Source organism: Schistocerca gregaria, chromosome 2 (genome assembly GCF_023897955.1).
Source record: "Schistocerca gregaria isolate iqSchGreg1 chromosome 2, iqSchGreg1.2, whole genome shotgun sequence".
Lineage (NCBI taxonomy): Eukaryota > Metazoa > Arthropoda > Insecta > Orthoptera > Acrididae > Schistocerca > Schistocerca gregaria.
Genome location: NC_064921.1, coordinates 439,862,470 through 439,887,577, shown reverse-complemented (window position 1 = coordinate 439,887,577; position 25,108 = coordinate 439,862,470). Strand labels below are relative to the sequence as shown.

General features: G+C 43.6%; 1 protein-coding gene across 1 annotated transcript in view; it reads right to left on the bottom strand.

The window, feature by feature from the left end:
• LOC126335829 (sialin-like) overlaps nt 1-25,108 on the bottom strand; it is a 252,531-nt gene that overhangs the window by 75,591 nt on the left and 151,832 nt on the right. Inside the window, exons 8-9 of the mRNA XM_049999295.1 lie at nt 12,281-12,501; nt 10,117-10,263 (exon numbers count right to left, since the gene is read on the bottom strand). Coding sequence (XP_049855252.1) covers nt 10,117-10,263; nt 12,281-12,501 — 368 coding nt within the window. The remainder of the gene's footprint in view (nt 1-10,116; nt 10,264-12,280; nt 12,502-25,108) is intronic.

Here is a 25,108-nt window from a genome sequence, read left to right as displayed (position 1 = left end):
TCTGCCTTCATCTCGTAAACAAGACCGGCAGCCTTCACCAAATCAGATAGCCGTTGGAATCCAGAGAGAATTTCCTCAGATCCAAAGCGACACACGTCATTAGTGCCGACATGTGCCACCACCTGCAGCTGGCTGCACCCTGTGCTCTTCAAGACATCTGGAAGGACCCTTTCCACATCAGGAATGACTCCACCCAGAATAAACACGGAGTGCACACTGGATTTCTTCCCCTCCTTAGCCGCCATATCCCTATGGGGCCCCATTACGTGCCTGACATTGGAGCTCCCAACTACCAATAAACCCACCCTCAGCGATTTCCAGGACCTTGAAGGCTGAGAATCATCCTCTGAAACAGGGTAGGCTGCTGCATCTGGCTCAGCCAAAGACAGTACCTGAAACCTGTTTGTCAGTCACACCGGGGAGGCTCTCTGATCAGCCTCCGGGGACGTCTTTCGCTGCCTGCCACGCCTTGGAACGACCTCCCAATCAACCACAGGCGAGGGCTCAGCCCCACTGCGGGCAGCAACCGGGGCAACCAAGCGGGAGACCGATCTGGGGACAGACGGGACAAGGTTGACATCCCCGTGATACCCAAGTCTGGCTCCCCACAGTGGTGCCCATTGGCAACAGCCTCAAGCTGCACGACCGAAGTCAGCGCCGCGCGCCGCTGTGAGCGAAGGGATGCCAACTCGGCCCTCATCCAAACACAGCAGTCACAGTTCCTGTCCATTCTAATCGCTGTTGAACAACAGTTACTGAAAAACGAGTCCATGCCTAGATAATGCAAGAGAAACATGCAAAGAATGTATGAACTAACGTGTACGACTACGCTACAATCTGCCTGAATTTACGATTACATTAACTAAAACTCGAAATCACAACCCCTATGCGAAACTATGTAACAATTAAGACGCCGGCCACGGTGGTCGTGCGGTTCTAGGCGCTCTAGTCCGGAGCCGCGCTGCTGCTACGATCTCAGGTTTGAATCCTGCCTTGGGCATGGGTGTGTGTGATGTCCTTACGTTAGTTAGTTTTAAGTAATTATAAGTTCTAGGGGACTGATGACCACAGCAGTTGAGTCCCATAGTCCTCAGAGCCATTTGAACCATTTGAACAAATAAGTGAGCTAGGAGTATGCTGGCAGCTGCTTATCCAACGGCGGCAGGAAGCACACTCTACTGTTAAATGTTTCAGTTAAGCACAGTGATTTAGACAACTTTCCTCTGAGTTGATATCACTGAATGATATTCTTCAGTAGCGAGCTTCAAATCCTCGATCACACCCACTGGTGGTTTCTGTAAATCACTCAGAACGAATGTAGGGGTAGGCCTGTAAAACAAGCCTCAAATGTTTCCTCCATAAACCACTCATTATAACAAACCAATGTTTCTCCAGCTACTTTCTACTACATTATACGACATTTAGGTGCCAAAGCAGCATTCCATCCCCACCCCCTCCCTCCATAATGCCAATGGCTTCGCCGCGAACTACAGAAACCATGAAATAATTGTATAAATCATCTGCTAAATAATTACTAGCAGCTTTGATGGAAACAAAGATACCATGAGCGTTAAATATAGTTCAGTTTGTTCAACAAAGCTCAGTATGGCGTACCAAAATGGTTATTTATTGTGTGATTATTATTTTGCCTTATCTGCTAATATCAGTAAATATTTAAAAACTGACTGTACTTGAAACACATGTTCCATGAACTGAGCAATATTTCACAGCCACAAGCACTGAGGATCAAATTTTCGACCAGACCAGTTTCAGGCGAGCTACACTTCTGTTCTCAAGAGCTCTACAATATGGTTGAGCGGTATTTATACTACTTTAACGCAGATATATATATATATATATATATATATATATATATATATATATATATATATATATATATATATATATAATGGAGAGCATTGCGTGCATTTGTGGGATCTATCCCCTAACCCTTGGATCGATTTCAACAAAATTTTGTATAGACACAGTAGGCCTCACGAGTATCAGAAATGTAGGAGTTATAACCTCCTAGCTGCAATAGGAGCAGAGATATGGGCAAAATCATGTTTCTTCCAGCGCCTGGAAGACAGGCATGTTGTGTGAGAGTGATATTGGTCTGCCACATAAATATGCTTCGCAGGCCAACCTACATGTCAGGGACAAGAAATTGTTGTCCAGGGCCAGACATGTAGGATGCCACACACAACACGCATATTGTGTTGTAGTATCAGACTTCTTCATCGATGGATTTTCATGGCAGCCTGTATGTCAGGGGCAAATATGATTATCAGACCCATGACTCACGAAATATAGCCTGCCCTGCATGACAAGCATTTTGTGGGAATAGTATAGGTCTACTTTATTGAACTATATTGCAGGGGCTACACATGACAATGAATATGACAGGGGACAGATTAAGATGTATAGAGGAGGGGGACGGACAGAGTGAGTAGGTGGAGGAAATATACAGAGGGAGAACAGGAGGAGAAGATTCATGTGGCAATTGGAAGTGTAGAGGGGTAGTGGACACGTGGTAAAGGAAGAGGGGGAGGCAGGAGAGAGATGGGGAGGAGGATATGGTCAGAGGGAGGGAAGATACAGTCAGAGGGGAGAGGGGGCTGTAAGATATAGATAAAAGAGGGGAAGAAAGTGGCAGAGAAAATGCAGAGCACAAAATAGACCGATAGAGTTGGAAGGACAGCGTGGGGAGACAGAGGGAGAAAGATGTAAACACAGAGAGGGAAGGAGGAGGTGTGTTCATTGTATGTATAAAACAGATTATGTATGTAATTATGTATGTCCAGGATCTCCTCCCAAACTCTTGAATCGATTTTAACCAAATTTGGCTAACTAATTGCAAATTTCATGAGAATCAGCACTGTAAGATAACTGTTAGCTCCAATTTGATCTGACAAACTATCAGTCAAGTTTTTTCCCCTTTCATTTTTTCAGATACTAACTCATAGGCTGATCTAAATGACAGATGTGTTATGTGGGAACAGTATCGTTTCGCCACAGCCTACACACCAGGAGAAAAGAAACTGTTTCCAAGCCTCCACTGTGTAATCTTCTCAGCACAACAGATGTGTTAAGACAGTAGCAACTGACTGCTTTATCGACCTCCTGTTTTCATGGGCTCTATGTGCGGCTTCCCCCCCCCCCCCCTCCCCCAAGAACCACGGACCTTGCCCTGGGTAAGGAGGCTTGCGTTACAGATGGCCGTACCATAGGTACAACCACAACGGAGAGGTATCTGTTGAGAGCCCAGACAAACGTATGGTTCCTGAGGACGGGCAGCAGCCTTTTCAGTAGTTGCAGGGGCAACAGTCTGGATGATTGACTGATCTGACCTTGCAACACGAACCAAAACGGCCTTGCTGTGCTGGTACTGCGAACGGCTGAAACCAAGGGGAAACTACAGCCGTAATTTTTACCGAGGGCATACAGCTTTACTGTGTGGTTAAATGATGATGGCGTCCTCTTGGGTAAAATATTCCGGAGGTAAAATAGTCCCCCATTTGGATCTCTGGGCGGGGACTACTCAGGAGGACATCGTTACCAGGAGAAAGGAAACGGGTCTTCTACGGATTGGAGCGTGGAATGTCAGGTCCCTTAATCAAGCAAGTAGGTTAGAAAATTTAAAAAGGGATATGGATAGGTTAAAGTTAGATATACTAGGAATTATTGAAGTTCGGCGGCAGGAGGAACAAGACTTTTGGTCAGGCGAACACAGGGTTATAAATACAAAATCAAATAGGGCTAATGCAGGAGTAGGTTTAATAATGAATAAAAATATAGGAGTGCGGGTAAACCACTACAAACAGCATAGTGCACGCCTTATTATGGCCAAGACAGACACGAAGCCCACGCCTACTACAGTAGTACAAGTTTATATGCCAACTAGCTCTGCAGATGACGAAGAAATTGAAGAAATGAATGAAGAGATAAGAAGAAATTATTCAGATAAAGAAGAGTGTCAAAAATTTAACAGTCATGGATGTCTGGAGGAGAAGGAAACGTAGTAGGTGAATATGGATTGGGGATAAGAAATGAAATAGGAAGCCACATGGTAGAATTTTGCACAGAGCACAACTTAATCATAGTTAACACTTGGTTCAAAAATCATAAAAGAAGGTTGTATACACGGAAGAAGCCTGGTGATACTGTCACGTTTCAGATAGATTATATAGTGGTAAGACAGAGATTTAGCAACGAGGTTTTAAATTGTAAGATATTTCCAGGGGCAGATGTGGACTCTGACCACAATCTATTGGTTATGAATTGTAGATTAAAAGTCAAGAAACTCCAAAAAGGTGGGAATTTAAGGAGATGGCACCTGGATAAAATGGCTAAACCAGTGATTGTACAGAGTTTCAGGGAGAGCATAAGGGAACAATTGTCACAAATGGGGGAAAGAAATATGGTAAAGGAAGAATGGGTAGATTTGAGAGATGAAGTAGTGAAGGCAGCAGAGGATCAAGTAGGTAAAAAGACGAGGGATAGTAGAAATCCTTGGGTAACAGAAGAAATATTGAATTTAATTCATGTTGTTGTTATGGTCTTCAGTCCTGATACTGGTTGGATGCAGCTCTCGATGCTACTCTATCCTGTGCAAGCTTCTTCATCTCCCAGTACTTACTGCAACCTACATCCTTCTGAATCTGCTTAGTGTAGTCATCTCTTGGTCCCCCTCTACGATTTTTACTCTCCACGCTGCACTCCAATACTAAATTGGTGATCCCTTGATGCCTCAGAACATGTCCTATCAACCGATCCCTTCTTCTAGTCAAGTTGTGCCACAAACTTCTCATCTCCCCAATCCTATTCGATACTTCCTCATTAGTTATGTGATCTGCCCATCTAATCTTCAGCATTCTTCTGTAGCACCACATTTCGAAAGCTTCTATTCTCTTCTTGTCCAAACTATTTATCGTCCATGTTTCACTTCTATACATGGCTACACTCCATACAAATACTTTCAGAAATGACTTCCTGACACTGAAATCTATACTTGATGTTAACAAATTTCTCTTCTTCAGAAACGCCTACCTTGCCATTGCTAGTCTACATTTAATATCCTCTCTACTTCAACCATCATCAGTCATTTTGCTCCCCAAATAGAAAAACTTATTTGCTACTTTAAGCGTCTCGTTTCCTACTCCAATTCCCTCAGCATCACCCGAATTAATTCGACTACATTCCATTATTCTCGTTTTGCTTTTGTTGATGTTCATCTTATACCCTCCTTTCAAGACACTGTCCATTCCGTTCAACTGCTCTTCCAAGTCCTTTGCTGTCTCTGACAGAATTACAATGTCATCGGCGAACCTCAATGTTTTTATTTCTGCTTCATTGATTTTAATACCTACTCCGAATTTTTCTTTTGTTTCCTTCACTGCTTTTAACATCGAGTATAGATTTAAGTGTTGGAAGTCGTTTCTGAAAAGTATTTGTATGGAGTGTATCCATGTATGGAAGTGGAACATGGACGATAACTAGTTTGGACAAAAAGAGCATAGAAGCTTTCGAAATGTGGTGCTACAGAAGAATGCTGAAGATGGGTTGATCACATAACTAATGAGGAGGTATTGAATAGAATTGGGGAGAAGAGGAGCTTGTGGCACAACTTGACTAGAAGAAGGGGTCGATTGATAGGACATGTTCTGAGACATCGAGGGATCACCAATTTAGTATTGGAGGGCAGCGTGGAGAGTAAAAATCGTAGAGGGAAACCAAGAGATGAATACACTAAGCTGATTCAGAAGGCTGTAGGTTGCAGTAGGTACTGGGAGATGAAGAAGCTTGCACAGGATAGAGTAGTATGGAGAGCTGCATCAAACCAGTCTCAGGACTGAAGACCACAACAACAACAACATGTGCGGCCTTATCAAAGAGGTGCCGAGAGGTGGACAGAGGTTCACAGCACTCTCCTCCAATTCTGCCCTTGGGGTGGGAAACTGTCCCTAAAGGCGGAAGAGTCACCAGTGACCAATGGCATAATGATGCATAAGGGAATGGAAACCACTGCATTAAGGAAACATAACGTGTATCGACAGGGATGTCGCCTGTAACTGAAAAAGTGTTATGATGATCTTTCCATTGGCAAAATATTCTGGACTAGTCACCTGTTTAGATCTCTGGGAGGGGACTACCATGGGGGAAGTGATCATGAGAAAAAGATTTAATAATCGACGAAATTCAACTAGTCAGGGTGCGGTAGGGAAGCTATAAAATCTGGAAAGGTAAATACTATTTTGGGTGTAAATGAAGTGAAATGGAAAGGAGCAAGGATTTCTGGTCAGATGGCTATAGGGTAATATCACAGCAGCAGAAAATGGTGTAACAGGTGTAGGTTTCTTTAGGAATAGGAAGGTAGGGCAGCGAGTAAGTTACTGTGAGCAATTCAGTAATAGGATTTTTCTCATCAGAATTGACAGTAAACCATCACTGACAATGAAAGTTCAGGTATATATGCCAACATCCCAAGCTGAAGATTAAGAAAAAGGCAAATTATATGAGGATATTAAACAGGTAATTAAGCACGTAAAGGGAGAAGATGAAAATCTAAGAGGCATTAGATGGATGGATGGATATGGTGTTATGGGCGCTCAACAGTGTAGTCTTTAGTGCAGGCATTAGAGATTGGAATGAAGTTGTAGAGGAAGGTAGGGGAAGGAGTACAAGAAAGGGTTACAGGAGAATATGGGCTTTGCACTAGAAAGGAGAGAGGAGAAAGAATTGAGTTCTGAAGTAAATGTCAGGTAGTAACAGCGATTACTTTTTTTCAAGAATCACAAGAGGAGGGGTATACTTGGAAAAGGCTGGGACATACAGGAAGATTCAGTTAGATTACATCATTGTTAGGCAGAGATTCCGAAATCAGATACTGGATTGTAAGGCACACCCAGCAGCTGATATAGACTCACAATTTAGCAGTGATGAAGAATACGGTGAGGTTTAAGAAACTACTAAGAAGGAAGCAATGCACAAAGAAGTAGAATACAGTACTAAGGAATGAAGAGAAACACTTGACATTCTCTGAGGATATAGATACTACGATAAGGAACAGCTCAGTAGCCAGTACAGAGGATAACAGAAGAAATACTTCAGTTGACTGATGAAAGAGAGAAATACAAACATGTTCAGGAAAATTCAGGCATTCAGAAATACAAGCCACTCAAGAGTGAGACCAACAGGATTTGCAGGGAAGCCAAGACGAAATGGCTGCATGAGAAATGTGAAGAAATTGAAAAAGAAATGATTGTCGGAAGGCCTGGTTCAATATACAGAAAAGTGAAAACAAACTTCAGTGATATTAAAAGTAAGGTGACCCCTATAAGAATGCAATGAGAATTCCACTGTTAAATGCAAGGGACAGAGCATATAGGTGGAAAGAGAATAGTGAAGGCCTCTATGAGGGGGAACACTAGTCTGATGACGTGATAGAAAAAGAAAGAGGAGTCGATATAGAAGAGATAGGGGATTCAGTATTAGAATCAGAATTTTAAAAGGCTTTGGAAGACTTAAAATCGAATAGGGCAGAAGGGATGAATAATAGTCTGCCAGAATTTCTAAAATCATTGGAGGAAGTGGCAACAGTCCAACTACTCACATTGGTATGTAGAATGTATGAATGTTGCGGTAACCATCTGACTATCGGAAAAATATGATCCACACAATTCCGAAGATTGCAAGAGCATGCAAGTGTGAGAATTATCGCACAATCAGCTTAATACCTTATGCATTAGTTGCTGACAGAAGAATGGAAAAGAAAATTGAGGATGTGTTAGCTAATGATCAGTTTGGCTTGGGGAAAGATAAAGACACCACAGAGGCAGTTCTGATGTTGTGTTTCATTCTGGAAGCAAGACTACAGAAAAATCAAAACACTTTCATAGGTTTTGTCGACCTGGAAAAAGAGTTCAACAATGTCAAATGGTTCACGATGTACGAAATTCTGAGAAAATTATGGATCTACCACAGAGAAAGAAGGGTAACATACAATATGTGCAAGAACCAAGAGGAAACGATCAGACTGGAAGACGAAGAAAGGACTGCTTGGACTGAAAAGAACGTATGACAGGGATGTAATCTTTTGCCTCTTCTGTTCAATCTGCACATCGTAGAAGCGATTACGGAAATAAAAGAAAGGTTGAAGCGTGGAATTAAAATTCAAGGTGAAAGGATTCAGTGATAAGATTCGCTAATGAAATTTTTAACCTCTGTGAAAGTGAAGAAGAATCATTACAGGCTGTGTTGAATAGAATGCACAGTCTAATGAGTGCAGAATGTGGATTGAGAATAAATCGAAGGAAGACGAAAGTAATGAGAAGCACCAAGAATGAGAACAATGAGAAACTTAACATCTGGATTGGTCACCACAAAATCCGTGAAGGAATTCTGCTACCTCAACAGGAAAGTAACAGATGATGGGTGGAGCAAGGACATAAAAAACCAGGCTAGCACTGGCAAAAAAGGGCGTTCCTGGCCAAGAGTAGTGTCGGCCATAGGCCTTAATTTGAGGAGAAAATTTCTAGGATTGTACACTTTGGTGTACAGCATTGTATGGTAGTGAAACACAGACGGTGGGAAAACCGGAACAGGAGCGAATCGAAGCATTTCAGATGTGATGCTACAGAAGAATGTTGAAAACTAGGAGGACTGATAAACTAAGTAATAAGGGGGTTCTCCACAGAATTGGCGAGGAAAGGAATGTATGGAGAACACACAAGTAGAAGGAACAGGATGATAGAAAACCTGTTAAGACATCAGGGAATTACTTCTATGGTTTTAGACGGAGCTAAACTGCAGAGGAAGACAGAGTTGGAATACATCCAGCAAATAATTGAATATATTGGCTGCAAATGCTTCTATGAGATGAAGAGGTTGGCAGAAAAGAGGAATTCTTGGAGGGCCATATGAAACTAGTCAGAAGACTGATGACTAAGAAAAAAAAGTGTTAATGGGTATGGCACGCAAGTCTGAGATGTACTGAGGAGAGGACAGAGCAGGAGCAGCAGGATAGGAAGGGAGGTGGGGACAGTAGTGGATGGTGGGAGAGGGAAGAAGGAGAGGAGGTATAGCGAGAGGAGGCAGGAGGAGGGGCAGAGACAGGAGTAGGAGAAGAGATATGTGTAGGTGGAGACATAGACATCGATGGGGATAGTGAAAAGGAGGAAACGAATACAGTGTTATGGTGAGAAAGAGGTGTAATGAGAAGAGACAGGAAGGGTTGGACAGAGAGATGGGGGCAGGAGAAGATATACACAAGTTGAGGGGAGGAAATATGGACTAAGAGAGGGAGGGGAGGAAGAGATGGACAGGAACTGGGGTTGATGAAAAGGACAGAGGGAGAACTGGGAAGAGGAGACTGACAAAGAGAAGTAGTGGGGGGGAGTGGATGTATAGAGAGGAGAGGGAAGAGGAGATAGTGGGAAGAGTAGAATGAGGGGAACAGGAAGGGACAGGTAGAGCGAGGGGACAAGAGGGGATTGGCAAAGGGAAGGGACAGGAAGGGATTGGTAGCGATTGAGGGGAGGAGGAGATGGGCAAAAGCAGGGGAACAGAAGAGAAGTGGGGAGGAAGAGAAAGGCACAGAAAGAGGAGAAGGGCAGAGTGGGGGACGAGGAGGAGATGGACATACAGAGGACAAAGAGGAAATGAGTCAGTAAGTGGGGGAGTGAGGAGAAAGTGGACAGATTGGGAAACACGGATGTCGACAGAGAGGTGGGGAAAGGAGGAGATGGTCAAAGATGGTGAAGGAGGAGATGGTCAGAGCGGAGGATGAGGAGGTGGACCAAGTGTGGGGGGAGGAGGTTATGTACAATATATGTGATAAATATCATGCATGTGAAGCCACGGGGAAAAGTCTAATATTATAATAAAGTGACAAGGCTCTCATAGTATATCTCACAAAAGCACTCAGTTGCCCATTTATTTCACATTCGACATACGAAATGACATTCGCTAACAGTTCTATAAGAATGTGCAGCAAATACGTGTGTCAGGGTAGGCTTTCAGAAAATGGCTGGTGAGAAACAGGGAGCCAGTAAAGCAACAATGTGCTTCATCACAAGAATCTGCCAGTGGTGGACAACAAGCAGAGTGCAGCCTCACCATGCCGATACCCCAGCCGTGGATGTTCCTCATGTAGGTGGGCGCCTGCGTCAGCACCGTGAACAGCCCCCAGAAGCCTCCCCACTGCGTGAAGACGATCAGCCACACTTGTGGTGAGGTCAGGATGTGCTTCCAAGGCGTAGCTGACTGCAACAACACCAGCACTCTCCTCACGTAAATGCTCAAATGGACAGCAGAAGTCATTATTCATATTTAAATATATCTTAAAACATACGCTGAAGTTAGACCATCGCCACACGGTGTGGTGGTCTGCGGCAAACTGACAATGAAACCAAGCGCTACAAAGATGGGGATCCCTACTCAGTCCCTGATGTTCATATCCCCATCGGATCGCTTCAGAAGTCAGTGTAACAGAACAAATACACTCACTGGTTCTAAGAGCTGGTAGTGAATCCGTGTTACCCAGCTGGAGACTAAAGCTGAGTGTTAGCTGTAAAACCGTCTGCATACTTTTTCACACCTCTCATAAACAGTAATTTAGGGCAATAATAATAATACATAGTCAGCGTAACAGAATTACTGCAATGCTGTAAACATACACTCCTGGAAATTGAAATAAGAACACCGTGAATTCATTGTCCCAGGAAGGGGAAACTTTATTGACACATTCCTGGGGTCAGATACATCACATGATCACACTGACAGAGCCACAGGCACATAGACACAGGCAACAGAGCATGCACAATGTCGGCACTAGTACAGTGTATATCCACCTTTCGCAGCAATGCAGGCTGCTATTCTCCCATGGAGACGATCGTAGAGATGCTGGATGTAGTCCTGTGGAGCGGCTTGCCATGCCATTTCCACCTGGCGCCTCAGTTGGACCAGCGTTCGTGCTGGACGTGCAGACCGCGTGAGGCGACGCTTCATCCAGTCCCAAACATGCTCAATGGGGGACAGATCCGGAGATCTTGCTGGCCAGGGTAGTTGACTTACACCTTCTAGAGCAAGTTGGGTGGCACAGGATACATGCGGATGTGCATTGTCCTGCTGGAACAGCAAGTTCCCTTGCCGGTCTAGGAATGGTAGAACGATGGGTTCGATGACGGTTTGGATGTACCGTGCACTATTCAGTGTCCCCTCGACGATCACCATATGTGTACGGCCAGTGTAGGAGATCGCTCCCCACACCATGATGCCGGGTGTTGGCCCTGTGTGCCTCGGTCGTATGCAGTCCTGATTGTGGCGCTCACCTGCACGGCGCCAGACACGCATACGACCATCATTGGCACCAAGGCAGAAGAGACTCTCATCGCTGAAGACGACACGTCTCCATTCGTCCCTCCATTCACGCCTGTCGCGACACCACTGGAGGTGGGCTGCACGATGTTGGGGCGTGAGCGGAAGACGGCCTAACGGTGTGCGGGACCGTAGCCCAGCTTCATGGAGACGGTTGCGAATGGTCCTCGCCGATACCCCAGGAGCAACAGTGTCCCTAATTTGCTGGGAAGTGGCGTCGCGGTCCCCTACGGCACTGCGTAGGATCCTACGGTCTTGGCGTGAATCCGTGCGTCGCTGCGGTCCGGTCCCAGGTCGACGGGCACGTGCACCTTCCGCCGACCACTGGCGACAACATCGATGTACTGTGGAGACCTCACGCCCCACGTGTTGAGCAATTCGGCGGTACGTCCACCCGGCCTCCCGCATGCCCACTATACGCCCTCGCTCAAAGTCCGTCAACAGCACATACGGTTCACGTCCACGCTGTCGCGGCATGCTACCAGTGTTAAAGACTGCGATGGAGCCCCATATGCCACGGCAAACTGGCTGACACTGACGGGGGCGGTGCACAAATGCTGCGCAGCTAGCGCCATTCGACGGCCAACACCGCGGTTCCTGGTGTGTCCGCTGTGCCGTGCATGTGATCATTGCTTGTACAGCCCTCTCGCAGTGTCCGGAGCAAGTATGGTGGGTCTCACACACCGGTGTCAATGTGTTCTTTTTTCCATTTCCAGGAGTGTGTATTAAATAGAAGTTTTTAGTAGTTCTTGTGTCTAACATTCCCTAATGGACAATCTTGGTCTTCCGCCTTCTGAGTCCATGTATCCGGTATCAGTTAGTTGTCTCGGAATACTCTACGTAAAAACAGATCGCTTTAAACGTTGACATGTAACAGAACGTACGCAGAATACTGGCAGACTACCTTATTGACAGCAGTATCTTCTCCCAAACTGGCGTGGAGGTTTGCTAGCTCGGAGGTCGAGATACGGGGGTGCTTCTGCGGGTGGTCGAAGATGAGGAGCCACCAGGCGAAGAACCAGACGGCCGCAGCCAATGCGGTGGCGTAGAAGACGGCGGGCCACCCCAGCCAGCCAATCAGGAGGCCCGAAACAAGGAACGTCAGCGCTGCGCCCATGCTGCTGCCTGCAGCACGTGTTACCTTTGCAGTATTCTTTTGACAGGTTTCTCATCGACGCTGCTAAAAGCAGAGACTTAGACAGGGGAGGCAGTTTTAACAGCTGAAGGATGCGTAGCACGCGCCTGAGCGCATCACTCGCCAGGAGGCAGCCACTTGGCGTTGTCTGCAAACCCCAGCAAACGGTAACTTCAGATCCTACTATTGGCGGAAGAGAGAGACCACGTAGTAACATGTCAAGCAGAAAACAGCAGGTAGCGTGATGCATTACTAGGTTTAGTTACTGCCGTTGGGAAAATCCAGATGATCGACGGTTGCAGGAAGCCGGCTGGGTGAGATACCACTACGGCACGAACTGAGCAGCTGAAAAATCGTTTATGGCAGCAAAATAAAAAAAAAAACTAAACCAATACAGTGTGTCCCAGGAGAAGGTCATATTCAGGGAAAAAAGTGAAACAAAAAAACTTCATACAGGCATATGCCCTATACTGAATGGTATCCGTAATAGAACACATTTGACCCCAGATTACTAAACTATCGTAAAATTTACGACTGCTATAAGCATAGGGTATAAAACACATTTTGTTATTAATTTGGTATTTAACATACCCATGGAGATTTAATAACTGTAATTAACTAAAGCAAAACTTATACTTTATGACTTCCTTTGAATAACATGCCGTGTAGTAAACTTTTCGGTAACATTTTCCCCCCCTTTAGTGTTCTGGTGTTAATGTACATTTGTGTTTGGGCTAGTGTCGCAATTGCCCTAATCACTTAATTAGTCGTGATAGTACGATAAAATGGCCACCAAAATCGCCAGACCATGCGCCGTTAGACTTTTTTTTACGAGGCTGGATGAAGCCTGAGGTGTACAACAGAAACGTGAATTCGCGAGGTGAACTGCTTGGCGTCATGGTCGCTGCTGCCCTCAGCAGGGAACGTGCAGAGGCCGCCAATCTTTTTCTCCCAAGGGTGCTCAAATGCATTGAAGCTGACAATGGTATATTCCAGCATTGATTGTGAACTGTACAAACGCTGTACTGTGAAAAGAACGACGATGCTTAGAGATGAATCTGTTAAAAATATGTAATTTTCCATTTACTGTTTGTAAAGCGCATGTCGTAATGTTGACTAACTCTTATACATGTGTGTATCTGTAAACCCGACAATATAGTAACAAACAGAAGAAAAGAAAGACGTACATTAAATATGTTGTATCTCGGAAACCATTCGGAATAGGGTATATGTCCAAATGAAGTCTGATTTCAAATGATTGTTTCTATCATATCCGTGAATATCCATGATTCATCTAGGGGCACCCTAAGTTACGCGAGTATACGAAATTAAAGAGAAAACCGAGACGACAATGCACAACCAGGGGCGCTCTCAATACACCTACCAGAAATTAAATTATTCAAGATGAAGGATTTGTAAACACACATGAATTTAGAAAATTAAGAACCCCAAATGCCATTAGCGGTTCTGAACATCCAATAGCATAATTTTGATATGTACAATAAGTTTATATAATATAGCGAAAACGAGCGTTAAGGAGAGCAATGAGAGAAGCGTTCAATGATTTTGAAAGTAAGACGTTGTCAACCGACCTGAGTAAAAACCCTAAGAGATTTTGGTCGTATGTAAAAGCAGTAAGTGGGACAAAATCATGTACTCATTCTCTCGGCGATCACACCGGTACCGAAACGAAAGATAACGGAGAGAAGGCCGAAATACTGAATTCAGTCTTCCGAAGTTATTTCACCGCGGAAGATCGTAACAGAGTCCCTCCTTTCAGTCGTCGTACGAACATCGAAATGGCAGATATTGAGATAACCGATCGCGGAAAGATTTCAGGACCTGAAGAGATACCTATAAGTTTCTATAAAGGTATCCGAAAGAACTTGCTCCCCTTCTGGCAGTAATCTATTGTAGATCGCTTGAGCGACGAAAGGTACCTAACTACTGGAAAAAAGCGCCGGTCATTCCCGTTTTTAAAAAAGGCCTTAAGACAGATCCACGCAATTATAGAGCTATATCGTTGACGTCAATCTATCGTAGAATTTTGGAACATGTTTTATGTTCAAGAATTATGACGTTTTTGGAAAAAGAACATCTCCTCAAAAACCAACATGGATTCCGCAAACAGAGGTCCTGCGAAACTCAGCTCGCTCTGTACCTCCATGAGATCCACAGCCCAGTGGACACGGGCGCTCACGTTGATGCAGAGTTCCTTGATTTCAGTAGGGCATTTGACACTGTCCCGCATTGCCGTTCAATGACAAAAAATACGAGATAATGGAGTATCAGAGCAGACCTGCGATTGGTTTCAAGACTTTCTTGCAGACAGAACTCAACTCGTCGCTCTTACCGGAACTAAATCGACAGACGTAAAGGTAATACGCGGAGTACCACAGGGATATTTGACAGGACAGTTGCTGTTCACACACACACACACACACACACACATATATATATATATATATATATATATATATATATATATATATATATATATATATATACAATTGCATCATCTGCGATTAGCCTTAAACAGCATCCGACGCTTTCCACTAGAAATATATATGTGTGTGTGTGTGTGTGTGTGTGTGTGTGTGTGATCTAGTGGAAAGCGTCGGATGCTCTTTAAGGCTATTCGCAGATGATGCAGTTGTCTATGCCAAAGTAGCAACGCCAGAAGATAGTAAGAATTTGCTGAACGACCTGCAGAGAATTGATGAATGGTGCAGGCTCTGGCAGTTGACCCTGAACGTAAATAAATGTAACATATTGCGCATACACAGGAAACGAAATCCACTACCGTACAGCTACACTATTGACGAAAAACAGCTGGAGCCAGTGTCTAACGTAAAATATCTAGGCACAGCTATCCAGAGCGACCTTAAGTGGAATGACCATACAAAATAGATAGTGGGGAAAGCAGACACTAGACACAGATTCCTTGGAAGATTCTTAAGAAAATATAACTCATCCACGAAGTAAGTGGCTTATAAAGCGCTTGTTCGCCCCATTCTTGAGCACTGTTCATCTATCTGGGATACCTACCAGGTAGGACTCATAGAGGATAGAGAGAAGATCCAACGAAGAGCGGCGCGTTTCGTCACAGAATCGTTTAGCTGGCGAGAGAACGTTATGGAGCTGCTAAACAAGCGTTACAAGAGAGGCGTTGTGCATCACGGAGAGATTTACTATTGAAATTTCGGGACAGTACTTTTCAAGAGGTGTCGGACAACATTACTTCTGGCCACATACATCTCAGAAATTCGAGAAAATAGAGCCAATAGAGAGGATTGCCGACAATCATTCTTCCCACGTACTATTCGCGATTGGAACAGGCTTCGAGGGATCTGATAGTGGCACCGAAAGTCTCCTCCGCCACACACCATTAGGTGGCTTGCGGAGTATGATGAAGATGTCGATATAGATTTTGATTTGTAAGCCAGAATGCTCATTCCGATAATTAAAAACAAAATTTCAAATGAAATATATTGTAAATTTCAAAAGAAGAGGCATTAAGATAAGACTACAGTAGCTATCTTTAATTGTGCAGATTTCACAAGATCTAAGAATAATTAACAGCAAATTAGTGTACATAAACTAACCCACCTTTTAGATTGAAAATATAGTAAAATTACGAAAGACGTTCAAAATATAAGGGCACTATTGGAAAGGTGCTAAAATTCTGGTCTGTGCTGTCATACGTATTTTGCCAGTAAGAGGAATGTATAGTTGAGAATTTGCATGACGAGATGCTGATGCTATAAATAGGTAGTGACCATGTTAGCTCGGAAGAGTTCAGTTTGAGACTTGATCGAGGTAGGATCTATGTTTCCATGGCCAGCGAGGGGACTACGACTTTAAGGACTTTTAACACTTTTAGGAGGCATATTGAGAACTTAGAAATTTTTCCGCCAACATGTGCGTGAACTTGTAAAATTCCTTGCTGCCGTCGCGTGACACTATGAAAAGTTGCTTTAGTCACTGTTGGCTTTTGGACAAAAGTGCATGACTTGTAATATTATACGCCAGTTGCAGAAGAACTTTAACATTTGAGGATAGGTGCTAAACTTGAAAAATTTTCTGTAGATAGGCAAACACACTCACTATTCAACATCAACGTGGCATGCTGCATGTAGGGCTTTTTCTTAAGCAACTAAATCTGTTGTGCTGCTTCACAAACTTAAAAGATCCAATAAACTTTCTTTAATTTAAAAATAAACTAGTGAATGTTTAGAGCATTATTATTTCCACCACCGTCCACAATCCTGCCTGCAATTATTAATTTATGAAGAAGTCAGTAGAACTATTATTTGGGTGATGCAATGGGTATGCGACCATTCCCTAGATTAAAACGCAGCCAAGGAACATTAAAATCGGTCACGTGTCTGATAAACCCTTACCTCGATAGGACTTCGACAGGTGGCAAGTACACCGCACTGTGCTGTGGATAACAGTCTCCACGACAAAAGCTAGTTCACTTGTAAAGAGCTGGACAGGGATGGTATTGCAAGATTTTAAACAAATGTTTATTTTGCGACATGAGAACAATATTTGATAAAGGAAAGAACACCAGCCTTCAATGGTAAATGTGGATTTTATTTAAAGCACGATGCATTTTGAACCCAGAAAGTCAATCTTAAGTTGCTTCGCATTTTGTTGCAACATTCTTACATGAAAATACCCACTGGCCGTATTAAATAAATGCATTTCAGATTGAAGAAGAAATAAATGTGACTAAAATAAAACGCTTGCCACATATATCTTAGTTATTCCTTTAACACTCGTGCTGACTTGCAGTACACATGAATTATATTCGATTTCAGTTCACACTTTCATATTTTCAGTATCTATGCGGGCTGCAAACACATAAGCATGTTTATATTTTTTAAATACATTGCCCGTCGTGTTTCGCTAAATAGGAAGGCGAGGTAATGACAGAGTACGCTCCTGTATTGTTACAAGTGAAGGGCTGTTAGCCACGCGATACACGTCTATATGCCAAGCCTCTGCACTACACAACAATTAAACAATGGCCGGTACTCTCATTTGACAATACTCCTCGCATACCATCGCTGTGAAACACTCATTCACAATGCAGATGAGTCAAGAACTGGTCGCTTTAAATCTCTTGCTTCGTTTCTTCGTAAAAATTTAATTCAGTATGTCTTATTTGAAACTACGTCGTCTCGTTCCCGCATGACGATCCGTTTATTGTCACACCTTATAACACCGCTGTCAGTCGACAGGTCACTTTTCTCAGAGTTTCGTAGGCAGCCTTGAGGTCCCATTTGTCTGCGACAAAGCTGTGAAGTTTCCCAGAGCTAGTATGTCAACGGTCAGGCCGACGTGGATACACTGCTTCCCAGCAGATCAGCCTCATTCGTCAGCTTCATGATTAACTGCCTATCATTTCGTTAACGGTCACAGTTATTGTAGTACTTCAATAGCAACTAAGGTACTGTGCCAAGTTGGAATAGTTTGCAGTAAAAATTGTGATCTTTATGAACTTGCGTTTGATGCTTGTTAGGCCACACACCGCTATGTATAAAATGGAGATAACATTTTGAATTTATCTTAGATTTGAGACGTGGCCTGCGTATATCGCTAATCTCAAGAAAAAGAGTTTATGTAGGGCACTGACTTTTGACTGGGTGCAAAAATACTAGAGTGGAAGTGAAATGTTCGTAACATGCATCATGTGCCATAAACGTTTCGAGATACAGAAATGAATTTTTGGCAAAGGATAGCATGGGAAGTGGAACATTTTGTCATATATATATATATATATATATATATATATATATATATATATATATATATATATATATATAACGTGCGAAACTGTGATCTGTTGCTATATACCAATGACTACAGATTATTTTCAGTGAAATAGTGTAATTACTGTAACCCTCTAACGGTAAGGTTGGGGTTGGATCCGACCCCAGCGAGTCTGGTTTGCTTATAACTCCCCACTCTGAGAGCGCTGTCGTTCCAGCTACCTACCAACCAGTCGTCTCGAGAACGCCGAGGAGGACACGTCAGTCTGGTGAGTGCCCTGCAACTACCCTCTCTATCCGAAACCTGCATTACCCGCGCTCGGGTTGGATCCGACCCCACCTTACTGTTTACGTCACACTTATTAGTTTCTTTTGTGGGGAGGATTCAGTCCCTTATTAATGTTTATATTACATCTAAGTTCCGTTTTCTCTTCTAGTATCTTACTAAAATGGCGCATCAACTCCTTAGAACTCCTGAGGAGATATACAACGAGTTTCTCCGACAGGAGGCTGAGTCAGAGGATGGCGACAATATTCCAGAGGATGATGTATTATCTAATGCTGATGACGACGACGATGTATTTCATTGTGCGACAGGAACAGTCGAGTTCGATAACTCGCAGTCAGATGTAGATGATGACAAAAATTTTGAGCCACTGAAGAAAAGAAGATGTCATTTTTGTGACAGATAAAAAGAAAGGAAGGGGAATGCTTTTTGTAGTAAGTGTAATCGTTCTATATGTGGGGAGCATAAAGTTATTATATGCCCTGGCTGTAAAGAAACTGAGATGTGATAAATTGTGCCACATATGTATTTTCAGGGCTGTATGTGATCGTTTCCAGGATAACATTATACATTTATTATTTGTTCCTGTTACATTCTGTGTACAAAGACATTTATTATTGAGAACTTTATATTTCGAAACTGCTGACACTATAATTATTTTCTACAATTAGTAACAGATGTTTCTCATTTAGTTCCTATCTTTAGAATTTCTAAAGTACTCAAGTTCCTAGTTGATGAACGAATCTATTGATTTTTATTACGTTTTCAATAATTTTATAGAGAATATTTCTATTAAAGTATTTTTTGTAATGAAATTCCTATTTTTTCTCAAAGTACTTTATATCCTTACTTATTGAGTATAAAAATAAAAAAGTTGTTATAACAAATATTATATGTGTTTAATTAATAATAAAACTTTTTCCCATTATTCATTTTTTATTTTACCCCGAATAATCGATATTTGGAGGGTGGGGTCTGGTCCAACCCCACCTTACCGTTTATGTCAGGAAACTTCACCTTACCGTTAGAGGGTTAAGGACCTTCGATAAACCGCCAGCGTTGTCAAGAGCGCTAATGCGCTGCTTCCTGGACTCGGGCAGGAGCGTCAACCCGTGACCGAAACCACCCGGCGGATTAACGACAAGGGCCGGTATGCCGGCCAGCCTGGATGTAGTTTTTAGGCAATTTTCCACATCCAACTAGGTGAATACAGGGCTGGTCCCCAGGTTACGCCTCACAGACAGCTGGAGTACACTAATTCCGTCCCAGTGGGTTTGGGGTGACGGCAGGAAGGGCATGTGGCCACCCTCTGCAACTAACACTGCCAAATGATAGTAACAGGCCGACCCCGCATTGAACTGGGACACAGGACCCACAAAAGAAGAAAGAAGAAGAATATTTTAAGGACGTCGATAACTCATGAAATATGAATTAATACGGGTTTGTAACAACATAACTGAAGGAATCACTCTTTTATTTTTATACTGAGCATGAGTTTTTCACAAGCTATTGACCTTTCTTACCTCACCCGTCCTCAATTGTTTGATTAATAAAAGACTGTTTCAGAATTCTATCGCAATTGCAACTGCATTCTCATGTCACTGAGGTGCAATTGTGTAAACATCGCTGTGATTTGGGAAAATATGCTAATTTTAACATAGCAGCAAGAGGAACAATAAAAGACGCACAAGACAGGCGAAAATAAATCACTCCCTCTATTTCAGCATAATCCGAAACCCATTGTGTTTTCAGTAATAAACGGTTGGCTTGACGAATTACTGGTCGTACTAGCATGACTTGTTAAAACGATCGTTTGTAGGCTCGCTAGCTGTAATTTAAAAGCTCTGCAAGTCAGGCGTTTGCGAAAAGGTTTCAGCTGTAGAACTACATCACCCCTGCACGCTGTCCCGTCTGCAAGGGAGCCCACACAACTGCCGTTGCTCCCTCCCCCACTACTCCTTCTGTGCAGCTAGGAGCCATATAGAATTGTATGCACTCTACCTGCAAGAATATTTCCCGCTGTTGTTGTTGTTGTGGTCTTCAGTCCTGAGACTGGTTTGATGCAGCTCTCCATGCTACTCTATCCCGTGCAAGCTTTTTCACCTCCCAGTAACCACTGCAACGTACCTCCTTCTGAATTTGCTTACTGTATTCATCTCTTGATGTCCCTCTACGACTTTAACCCTCAACGCTGCCCTCCAATACTAAATTGGTGATCCCTTGATGCCTCAGAACATGTCCTACCAACCGATCCATTCTTCTAGTCAAGTTGTACCACAGACTTCTCTTCTCCCCAATTCTATTCAGTACCGCCTCATTAGTTATGTGATCTACCCATCTAATCTTCAGCATTATTCTGTAGCACCACATTTCAAAAGCTTATATTCTCTTCTTGTCTCAACTATTTATCGTCCATGTTTCACTTCCATACATGGCTACACTCCATTCAAATTCTTTCAGAAACGACTTCCTGACACTTCAATCTATACTCGATGTTAACAAATTTCTCTTCTTCAGACACTCTCTCCTTGCCATTGCCAGTCAACATTTTATATCTTCTCTACTTCGACCATCATCAGTTATTTTGCTCCCCAAATAGCAAAACTCTTTTACTTCTTTAAGTGTCTCATTTCCTAATCTAATTCCCAAAGCATCACCCGACTTCATTCGAATACATTCCATTATCCTCGTTTTGCTTTTGTTGATGTTCATCATATATCCTCCTTTCAAGACACTACCATTCCGTTCAACTGCTCTTCCAAATCCTTTGCTGTCTCTGTCAGAATTACAATGTCATCGGCGAACCTCAATGTTTTTGTTTCTTCTGCATGGATTTTAATACCTACTCCGAATTTTTCTTTTGTTTCCTTTACTGCTTGCTCATTATACAGATTGAATAACATTGGGGAAGGCTACAACCCTGTCTCACTCCCTTCCCAACTACTGCTTCCCTTTCGTGACCCTCGACTCTTATAACTCTCATCTTGTTGCTGTACAAATTGTAAATAGTCTTCCGCTCCCTGTAATTTACCCTGCCCTCTTCAGAATGTGAAAGAGAGTATTCCAGTCAATATTGTCAAAAGCTTTCTCTAAGTCAACAAATGCCAGAAATACAGGTATGCCTTTCCTTAATCTAGCTTCTAAGATAAGTCGTGGGGTCAGTATTGCCTCACGTGTTCCAACATTTCTACTGAATCTTAAATGATATTCCTCGAGGTAGCCTTCTACCAGTTTCTCCATTCGTCTGTAAAAAATTCAAGTTAGTGTTTTGCAGCTGTGACTTATTAAACTGATAGTTAATTTCGCATCTGTCAACACCTGCTTTCTTTGGGATTGGAATTATTATATTCTTCTTGAAATCTGAGGGTATATCGCCTGTCTCATATACACTCCTGGAAATGGAAAAAAGAACACATTGACACCGGTGTGTCAGACCCACCATAGTTACTCCGGACACTGCGAGAGGGCTGTACAAGCAATGATCACACGCACGGCACAGCGGACACACCAGGAATCGCGGTGTTGGCCGTCGAATGGCGCTAGCTACGGAGCATTTGTGCACCGCCGCCGTCAGTGTCAGCCAGTTTGCCATGGCATACGGAGCTCCATCGCAGTCTTTAACACTGGTAGCATGCCGCGACAGCGTGGACGTGAACCGTATCTGCAGTTGGACTTTGAGCTAGTGCGTATAGTGGGCATGCGGGAGGCCGGGTGGACGTACCGCCGAATTGCTCAACACGTGGGGCGTGAGGTCTCCACAGTACATCGATGTTGTCGTCAGTGGTCGGCGGAAGGTGCACGTGCCCGTCGGCCTGTGACCGGACCGCAACGACGCACGGATGCACGCCAAGAACGTAGGATCCTACGCAGTGCCCTAGGGGACCGCACCGCCACTTCCCAGCAAATTAGGGACACTGTTGCTCCTGGGGTATCGGCGAGGACCAGTCGCAACCGTCTCCATGAAGCTGGGCTACGGTCCCGCACACCGTTAGGCCGTCTTCCGCTCACGCCCCAACATCGTGCAGCCCGCCTCCAGTGGTGTCGCGACAGGCGTGAATGGAGGGACGAATGGAGACGTGTCGTCTTCAGCGATGAGAGTCTCTTCTGCCTTGGTGCCAATGATGGTCGTATGCGTGTCTGGCGCCGTGCAGGTGAGCGCCACAATCAGGACTGCATACGACCGAGGCACACAGGGCCAACACCCGGCATCATGGTGTGGGGAGCGATCTCCTACACTGGCCGTACACATATGGTGATCGTCGAGGGGACACTGAATAGTGCACGGTACATCCAAACCGTCATCGAACCCATCGTTCTACCATTCCTAGACCGGCAAGGGAACTTGCTGTTCCAACAGGACAATGCACATCCGCATGTATCCTGTGCCACCCAACTTGCTCTAGAAGGTGTAAGTCAACTACCCTGGCCAGCAAGATCTCCGGATCTGTCCCCCATTGAGCATGTTTGGGACTGGATGAAGCGTCGCCTCACGCGGTCTGCACGTCCAGCACGAACGCTGGTCCAACTGAGGCGCCAGGTGGAAATGGCATGGCAAGCCGCTCCACAGGACTACATCCAGCATCTCTACGATCGTCTCCATGGGAGAATAGCAGCCTGCATTGCTGCGAAAGGTGTATATACACTGTACTAGTGCCGACATTGTGCATGCTCTGTTGCCTGTGTCTATGTGCCTGTGGCTCTGTCAGTGTGATCATGTGATGTATCTGACCCCAGGAATGTGTCAATAAAGTTTCCCCTTCCTGGGACAATGAATTCACGGTGTTCTTATTTCAATTTCCAGGATTGTATATTGCTCACCAGATGGTAGAGCTTTGTCAGGATTGGCTCTACCAAAGCTGTTAGTAGTTCTAATGGAATTTTGTTTACTCTCGGGGCCTTGTTTCGACTTAGATCTTTCAGTGCTCTGTGAAACTCTTCACGCAGTATCATATCTCCCATTTCATCTTCATCTACATCCTCTTCCATTTCCATAATATTGTCCTCAAGTATATCGCCCTTGTATACACCCTCTATATACTAGTTCCAGCTTTCTGCTTTCCCTTCTTTGCTTAGAACTGGGTTTCCATCTCAGCTGTTGATATTCATAGAAATGGTTCTCTTTTCTCCAAAGGTCTCTTTAATTTTCCTGTTGGCAGTATCTATCTTACCCCTAGTGAGATAAGCCTCTAAATTCTTACATTTGTCCTCTAGCCATTCCTGCTTAGCCGTTTTGCACTTCCTCATTTTTGAGATGTTTAATTCCTTTTTGCCTGCTTCATTTACTGCATTTTTATATTTTCTCCTTTCATCAATTAAGTTCAGCATTTCTTCTGTTACCCAATGATTTCTAGCTGCCCTAGTCATTTTACCTACTTTATCCTCTGCCTTCACTACTTCATCACTCAAAGCTACCCATTCTTCTTCTACTGTATTTCTTTCCCCCATTTCTGTCAATTGTTCCCTTATGCTCTCCCTAAACTCTCTACAACCTCTGGTTTAGTCAGTTTATCCTGGTCCCATCTCCTTAATTTCCCACCTTTTTGCCGTTTCTTCACTTTTAATCTACAGTTGATAACCAATAGATTGTGGTCAGAGTCCACAGCTGCCCCTGGAAGTGTCTTACAGTTTAAAACCTGGTTCCTAAATCTCTGTCTTACCATGATATAATCTATCTGAAACCTGTCAGTATCTCCAGGTTTCTTCCATGTATACAACCTTCTTTTATGATTCTTGAACCAAGTGTTAGCTATGATTAAGTTGTGCTCTGTGCAAAATTCTACCAGACGGCTTCCTCTTTCATTTCTTCCCCCCAATCCATATTCACTACTGCGTTTCCTTCTCTGCCTTTTCCTACTACTGAATTCCAGTCACCCATGACTATTAAATTTTCATCTCTCTTCACTATCTGAATAATTTATTTTATTTCATCATACATTTCTTCAATTTCTTCGTCATCTGCAGAACTAGTTGGCATATAAACTTGTACTAGTGCAGTAGGCGTGGGCTTCGTGTCTATCTTGGCCACAATAATACGTTCACTATGCTGTTTATAGTAGCTTACCCGCACTCCTATTTTTTATTCATTATTTAACCTACTCCTGCATTACCCATATTTAATTTTTTATTTATGACCCTGTATTCGCCTGCCCAAAAGTCTCGTTCCTCCTGCTACCGAACTTCACCTAATTTCCACTATATCTAACTTTAACCTATCCATTTCCCTTTTTAAATTTTCTAACCTTCCTGCCCGAATAAGGGATCTGACATTCCACGCTCTGATCCGTAGAAGGCCAGTTCCCTTTCTCCTGATAACGACGTCCTCCTGAGTAGTCCCCGCCCGGAGATCCGAATGGGGGACTATTTTACCTCTGGAATATTTTACCCAAGAGGACGCCATCATCATTTAACCATACAGTAAAGCTGCATGCTCGCAATCACTTCTCATTCATGCACTGCGAAGAAACACCACACGTCACTTTGAAGGTTGGACTGAAATATGAAAGTATCACCTCACGTTCGCAGTTTATTTAC